An 8,728-nucleotide genomic window follows, 5' to 3' on the forward strand; every position below is an offset into this window, starting at 1 on the left:
TAATTAAATTTTTTTTTTTACTCTAAACATAATATAAAATGATTAGTACAATAGTAAATTATGTTAATCTTTACTTTCCAACTTATAAAACTCCTCTTTATCCAGATAACTATATTAAAGCTTGTCTAGTTTACCAGTTTCTCTACGCAAAGTATTTTACACAAAAATTGGACATTGATCAAATTATTTACAAACTTATAGAGGTAAGACACTACCTAAATTCTGATTCAAATATCATTACCAATCATTTAATATTCAGTCTCGCTTTTAAAGCTTTCTGGAAACACTATAGGATTGGAAGAGGGTGTGTATACACTATCAACACACCTTTCAAAGAATGTGAAGTACTTGGTTATCTCACTGGGATAATTTACTGGTGTTTTCATAAAGGTTTAATATAATCATTAAATAAAATGGATGAAGTAGTTATAAAGAAAAAAGATATAGATCGTCTTGCTAAAGTACTACTAAAAGAAGTATTTGATTTTTTTCATGATGAGTATATAATCAATAATTTTAAAGAAATTATGACACAAAAACCAAAATTCCTTACTAATCTTGTTTCTAATCATATTGGCACATTACTAAGACAATCTAAAATAACAGAAGAACAAAGAAAAGAATTAGTTAAACCACTCTTAAATAAAATAATTGATGGTAAATTTATATCTAGAGATGAAGAATATTTTTCAAAAGTTTTAAAAGATGCTATGAAAGATGATGGTATTGATACAGAAGGAATATATCATACTATTAATAATTTATTTTTAGATATTATGGAAATTGATGGTGATTTGTATTTTAAAAAAGAATCATTTTTAGATATATTTAGAGTATTTGATAATGGTTATACTTATCTATTAAAAAAACCCACTGACTCTAAAATAAGTTATCTAATAAGAGATCCCACTGTCACTCCTCTCTCTCAAATTATAAAAGATTAAATTTTATATTTTTAAAAATATAAAATTATTTATTTAACCCTTTATAACAATTCCACCATTTTTCATAAATCTCTAAAGTTAGAGAACTAATCTTAAGTACAATAAGTTTATACTTTTCACAACCCATCTCCTCCAAAATTTTTTTCGTTAAATAATTAATATTTATCATTCTCTTTCTAAAGTAATGCTTGTTTAGTATTTCCATGATATGATTATCTATTTTTGTTAGTTTATCATAAAGTTCACATTTTTCTTCATCATTTAGGTTTATTCTTTTAGAAATTTCATTTACCTTTTTCTCATAGTGGTATTTCCTATGGTAAATACTCTTTTTTCTATAATGTAACCTATCCAAATCTTTTACATCAATAATCCTAATACATGACCATTTTCTGTACCACATTCATCACAAATTTTTTGACCAGAATCTATTGTAAAAGATTCAGTATTAGAACAATTTGAACAACCCCTTTTTACCTTTTTACTCTCAACTTTATATTTATTTAGTATACTTAAATATTTTTTATTTCTTCTTCTGTATAAGACATTTATTATTTATTATTTATTTATTTTTAAATGTTTTTTATCTAAAATCTATTATATTCCATTTAATACCAGAAACAGAATAACATTTGAAAACACCATCATACTTTGGATGTATATTTGGGTAAAGCTTTTTAAGAGAATATAAATACTTAAGTTCAGGACAATAATTTTTAGGTTCATTGGGATAAATAATAAAACCTATTTTATCTGGAAATATATAAGTAATCATTTATTTATTAGTTATATATTTTTTCATATACACCTAAAAGCCAAAGTGTGTACTTTGTCATCTAAGACTATTCTTTTATCATCTTCATTACTTAGAGCTATTTTATTAACTTCTTTTGAATATATATCATGTTTTTCACTTCTTATTATTTTCATAGATCTCATTTGTTTTTTATCCAAGAATAAACAATTAACATAATCATCAAAATCTATTTTCTTTTTTACAACATTTTTCTTTATTCCTTTACACTTTCTTACTTCACTTTCCTCTTCAATTTTAAAACTATAAAGTTTGGGTCGCAATCCAACAAAATGTGTTATCTGTTTTCCTGCAACTTCATCTTTAAACATTCCTATAACTTTTTTATTTACTCCTGTTGGTATTCCAGATTTATGATTTGAAGGATAATCAGAAGTATCAAACTTGGTTAAAATATCTGGACTTATATCTTTATAAAAATCTTTTGTTTTAATTTGAAACATCAATGAATCCGTATCTGTAAACAATAATTCTACATTGTTTCCATATTTCTCTTTAATATATGTGTAATGAAAATTAAACATTAATGTTTTTGATAAATCTAAAATTGCTTGACCAACATACACTGGTTTGTTAAAATACACTTCTGTCTTTTTCATATGTACCGCTATAAGATTTTTATCAAATATTGTCACTCTATCAAAGTTGGGTTTACTTGTTAGCTTAACAGCTTTTTTACGATTATCAACAAGTTCTATATTTTGTCGCTTCCTTATGTTTTCAATTGTTTTACCAAAAACTGAGTTGTTCATTAGTTTAAAAAAGTCTTTTTCAAAACTGTTAGCTGCTGTTTTTCGAAGTTCTGTATTTTTTCTTATGTAAGGTTCCATCCAAGAAGACTGATAAAATGATATTCCTCTATGAACAGCAGTAATCCTCATACCCAACTCAAGATACTGTCTAAGATTTCGATAATGTACAACATAATTTTTTCGGGGTTTAAAATGACAAATTAGTTTTTCAACACCATTAACAATTATCTTCTCAGGTGCAAGAGGATAGTCATTATGTGTTTCCCATAGGTGAGGTGGATACTCTAAATCAACTTCAAATATATATCCTTTACTCCCAAGATTTGACATACTATGATTTGCTTTCTCAAGAATATCCATTACCTTTTCTTTTGTTATATTTTTCATCCATTTAAATCCATGTGTTGGAAGATTTTGAGACATCGCCCAACCGTATAGATTGTTTGCATCGAGATATTGAATAAATGTTGACTCCTTTTTAGGATTAAAATTTTTCATATATTTATTATTTGCTTCTGCATATCTTTTTGATATATGAGTTATACCTCCACGTATTCCACGTTCAAACATCATTAACATATCATAATCATTTAATAACTGTAAATGCTGACCTGTTTCTTTTAGACATGCATCCCAAGCTAAACCTGGGGAAGTGTAATAGTGAACTGGATCTAATTTGTAATGTTTGAGACAAGTTTTCCTAAAGTTTTCAAATACATCTGCTAGCAGTAATACATCAGATTTGAGATAAAGATTGTGATAATCTCTTATTGTTTTACATTCAAAAGTATTCCAAACGTTAATAGCGTGTTGGTAATCATCATCGCTTATATCTTCATCATTTAGTTTTGAATAGAATTCCTCTTTGGGTGGAAGTTGTGTTTCTGATAATTTATCAAGTGATGAAACATAATCATAAGGATAAACTCCCTTACGAGTTAGTAGATCTACATATTTCTTGAATACATGTTTTGTATTATGAAAATCACCTGGAGATAAATTTGAAACAAGATTGGCAAGTGATGTTTGAAGAAACTTGAACGAATCTAGAAATCGTATTTCAAAATTTACATCAATCATTTTTCCAAATTTTGAACAATAACACTCACCAACTTTAATACTTTTTGAAAAAGAAATATATTTTTCTTCCGTAGATGGAATACAATTTAAATCTCCTTTTAATTTAGCAATTTGTTTTATAAACAAATGTGCATCATATCCTTGAAGATTATGAAATATAACTGGTAATACTTTTGGTTTACGACACATAAGATTACATTTGTTATGTGCTGCTCCGCGATACTGACCTGTAAAGTGACAATGATCTCTAACTTTATCTTTTTTTAATTCATGGCTACAAATATGACAGTTAACTGCTTTCTCAAATAATTTTTGTTCTTCCTGAGTTAGTCTAAGAGGTTTTGGTTTTTGATAAAAATCGTTATAAATTCCTTTAGTTACTTCCACAAGTTTTTCTACAAATACTTTTGATATATCTTCATCTTCAGAAGTTTTTGTATAAATGATTGGTTTAATTTTTTTATCTACTATTCCCTTTACATAAAAACAAAATCCTGATGGTTCATGTTTTTGGTAGTTGTAATTATAAGAGTCTTTTGGATTAAGACTGCAACTATTCATTGGTTTGGTAAAGCATTCAAAATCTGCATAAACTACAAAAGGAACAGGAAGTTTCTTGTAATAATTTTTAAAATATAGCATTGTGTTTGGTTCAGGCATTTTTACAAACGCTGTTGCATTATTACTACAATATTTGATATGATTATCTAATAATTCTTCCTTTGTAAAATGACTAAAACATCTCTTACAAATAAATATTTTACCGTTATGACTTGTAGTTTTTTAAGACCTTACTAACCTGTGAAAATTTTTAATACGAGTATAATGTGAAACACCATCTTCTTCATACAAAAATAAATCAATAGTATTTTTACAATCTCTCTTTGCCTCTCTCAAAGGATAAATAATCATTTTACCATCTTCAGAAAAAACATTTATTCCTGGAATATCTGGATTAAGTTTTTCAAATTGAGTAATATTATTTACTTTCATTGGAAAAGTAATTCCTTTAGTGTTAAGTGAAAACTCATACTTTTCTAAATCTTTTATTCTTTCCTCATCTCTATCTCTTGGATGAAGATATCTAAGTATACACCAAAGAAAGCATTTGTCATCTTTATTTTTAATGTTAACAATTGCTTTTTTATTTTTTATCCAAGAAGGAAGATCAATATAAGATGAGCCCTTAGTTGGATTAAACTTAACAGTATTAACTTCAAGCTTTAAAACTTCTTTAAAATACCACCCGCTTCCCTTTTGATTAAAATCATCAATATCATTTAAAATTTTACTCATGCATTCTTTTACTATTTCTTCTTCATTTGATGATTCATAATTTTTAAAAGTTTTTGAACTAAAATATGCTTTAAATTCTTCTAATTCTTGAATTCCTTTTTCTGTTTTAACTGCAATTCTTTCCATTAAACAAACCAAAATCATTTTTAATTTAATATTTCTATGCTCCTTCAATATATATAATAAAGTACCAAAAACTCTATTAAAATATTCAATTGGTCCAATACCAGGAATTCCTGCTAAAACATGCTTAACAGCAAAATTATTAAGAGCTGATTTTTCTATTTGAATTCCTTGCTCATGTTCATACATAGCACGCTCAAGAGATTTACGTAAGTAATCTGGAGTATCTTTGGGAATCTCTTTATTTTTTATACATTCCTCAAAATACTCTTCAAATGTTTTTATCTTTTTTTTCTTTTTATGTTCTTTTCTTATATCAATTCCTTTTCTAACTTTTTCTCTAGTTTTTGTTATTTTTTTATATAGTTTAATTAATCTTTTTCTTTCACCTAATTCTTTATAATCTTTCTTAAGTCCTTCTTTTTCTTCTTTTATTAAATGTTTTATTTCAGCTAAAGATAAATTCTGAAATTGTTTATCTGTTATAAAGGGTTGTGAACCCTGAAAACCATTAAGCGATTGGTTAGACATGACGTCTTCTAATAACTGATTATATTAGAAGACGTAAACTTTTAATTCTTAATTAAATACAAAACCCTTCTCCATAATAATCACTAAAAACAAATTCAATTTTTATTTTGTTATAAAGTTTTCCTAAAAAATCAAAAAATTCTCTAGAACTTGGATTATTACCAAATTCAATTTCATAATATATGTAAAATTCTTGTATATAACAATAATCATATTTTGGTAACATCAAACCACTAATATTCTTTAATTTACCTTTTTCCTGTCCTCTAAGAAAATCTTTCATTATATTCTTAATTCTAACAACTGTTTTACTCTCAAATAATCCATCATTTATTGTATCCAGTTTATTTATTAAATACTCAAATTCCTTATTTATTCCTCTTATAAAAAGGTACTCTTTTTTATAATTTTCTGCATAATGTGGAATTTTATTATTAGCATTTTCCGTCATTTTTCCGATTAATCCCGTTTGAGGGGGGGTACTAAAACGCGCTACAGATACCATTTTACTAACTACTAATATCTGGAAGTCTCGATTTTGGAAAGCTAAAATCTTGAAACCAGTAAAAATATCGAATTCTCGATTTTGAAAAACTAAAATCTTGAAATTAGGCAGAATCTGGATTTCTAAATTCAAGAAAGCTAAAATCTTGAAATCGGCCAAAAACTTGAATTTAGGATCTTGGAAAGCTAAAATCTTGAAATAAGCCAAAATCTTGAATTCAAGATTTTGGAAACCTAAAATCTTGAATTCGGCCGAAACCTTAAATTCAGGATTTTGGAAAGCTAAAATCTTGAAGTCAGCCTAAATATCTAATTTAGGATTTTGGAAAGATAAAATATTAGAGTCAGCGAAAATCTTTAATTCAAGAATTTTGAAAGCTAAAATCTTGAATTTTCCTCCAAAATCTTTAATCCGAGATTTTGGAAAGCTGAAATCTTGGAGTCAGCCAAGTACAAAATTTTAGAAAGCTATAAATATGAAGTCAACCAAAATCTTGAATTCAGGGTTTGCAAAGGTAAAATCTTGAAGTCAGCGAAAACCTTGCATTCACGATTTTGCAAAGCTAAATTTTTGTAATCAGTCAAAAACTTGAATTCAAGATTTTAGAAAGCTAAGACCTTAATGTCAGCCAAAATCTTGAATTCAGGATTTTGCAAAGGTAAAATCTTAAAGTGAGAAAAAATCTTCAATTCGAGATTTTTCGAAAGCTAAAATCTTGAATTCAGAATTACGGAAGGGTTAAATTTTCACTTCAGCCAAAATCCAAAATTCAAGATTTTGGAAAGTTAAAATCTTGAAGTCAGCCAAAATCTTGTATTCAGGATATAGGAAAGCTATAAACTTAAAGGCGGCCAAAATCTTGAATTCAAGATTTTGGAAAGCTAAGATCTTGAAGTCAGCCAAAATCTTTAATTCACGATTTTGGAAAGGTAAAATCGTGAAGTCATCCAAAGGCTTGAATTCAGCATTTTTGAAAGCTAGACTGTTTACGTGAGCAAAAATCTTGAATTTAAGATTTCGGAAAGCTAAAATCTTGAGGTCAGCCAAAATCTTTAATTCAGGATTTTGCAAAGCTGAAATCTTGAAGTCAGGAAAAATCTTGAATTCAATATTTTGGAAAGCTAAAATCTTGAAATCAGCTGAAATTTTGACTTCAGAATTGTGGAAAGCTTAATTCTTGAAGGCAGCCAAAATCTTTAATTCAGGATGTTTGAAAGCTAAACTCTTGACGTGAGCCAAAATCTTGAATTTAAGATTTTGGAAAGCTAAAATCTTGAAGTCAGCCAAAATTTTGAATTCAGATTTTTGGAAAGCTAAAATCTTGAAGTCAGGTAAATTCTTTAATTCAGGATTTTTGAAAGCTAAAATCTTGAGGTCAGCCGAAATCTTGAATTTAAGATTTTGGAAAGCTAAAATGTTGAAGTCAGCCCAGAGAGGGAAATACCTTGTCAGTCTTTCGCAAGAATTTGATGGCCTTTTATTATGATAAGTTCAATATAAATTTTCTCTATTTTTACATTGTACTTTATTTAATTATTTGTGCATTTATGGTAATTTTTTATTGAATTTTTATCTTTATTTTTATCGCATGTCCTCTTTAGTTTTTTAATAATACTTTTAAAAATAACGTTTTAGATAATTCTGTTACTTCATTAATCTCTAGATCTATTTATGATGTAATAATAGGTGGCTTATTGTTAAGGAGCCGAGTCTTCTACTCTGTTTTAAACCTACCTCAGATTGAGCGATTGATTGATTTAATAGGCCATTTGTTCTAAGAGGTCATCTGACATCGTTTTTATGAAAGTGAAAGTTCTATGATTTTCCTTCGAAAAACGATTAGTGGGTCATATCTTAAACAAAATAATAGTAATTTGGTTTTTCAACCCCCCACCGTTTTCTTAAAATGAGTAACTTCGTAGCTGGTCACGTGACCAAAATGTTATATTTAAAATTATGAATTTCCTCTTTCTGAAGACAAATTTTGCACTGAAACTTCAAGGAAAATGTGGAAAAGATGATGTGGTAACATTTACAGCATATCTGAGCCCAACTATCAAACGTTATAAGACGATATAAGCAAAAAGTAGATTTGGTCGCCATGTTGCAGGGAAAGAGTATGCCCTCCAACATGGTGGCCAATACAAATCATACTACTTTGTTGAAAAATCAAACTGCCATAGAATATCTCCCTTAAATGGGTTTCCTCTAAAATTTCGGGTGTAAGATACTGTTTTTGTGCTCTATCAATTTTTGGCATTAGCAAGATTCCAACTCATTGTTTAAAGGAAGCATTGGTCACGTGACCTCTTAGTGTAAGTGGCCTATTGTCATTATAATTGTAAAACTGAAACTTGTTTAAATGAAATTGAGATAATTAACTTAAATTAACACTTAATAATTTAATTATAATAATTTATTTTAACGCATAATTTACGCGTCATGCTTAAGCCGATGGCAGTACTAAGTGTTAACGTGTGTTAACGAGATCTTCAAACGGAAACGCCACGTACAATTATATTGACAACAACAAGAGCGCATTTGTATCCACCATTTTTCTTCTCCCAGAATTCCACTGCAGTCGCTCGGTCCCGCCCTCTCTCCGCATCCAGCCTAGTTAGTCACGTGACCAAAACAAAATACTTAAAATACAGGATAAAGGCGGCCATAACGTGGAGGAAAT

General features: G+C 28.0%; 1 protein-coding gene across 1 annotated transcript; it reads right to left on the reverse strand.

The window, feature by feature from the left end:
* Positions 1-1,742: 1,742 nt before the first annotated feature.
* Positions 1,743-4,250, reverse strand: LOC140948905 (uncharacterized). The gene is made up of 2 exons (XM_073398169.1): positions 2,642-4,250; positions 1,743-2,365 (listed from the first exon to the last, which is right to left on the reverse strand). The coding sequence occupies exons 1-2, from the start codon at positions 4,248-4,250 to the stop codon at positions 1,743-1,745; spliced, it is 2,232 nt and encodes a 743-aa protein (XP_073254270.1).
* Positions 4,251-8,728: the final 4,478 nt, after the last annotated feature.

Source organism: Porites lutea, chromosome 9, assembly GCF_958299795.1.
Source record: "Porites lutea chromosome 9, jaPorLute2.1, whole genome shotgun sequence".
In the NCBI taxonomy this organism is placed as follows: Eukaryota; Metazoa; Cnidaria; class Anthozoa; order Scleractinia; family Poritidae; genus Porites; species Porites lutea.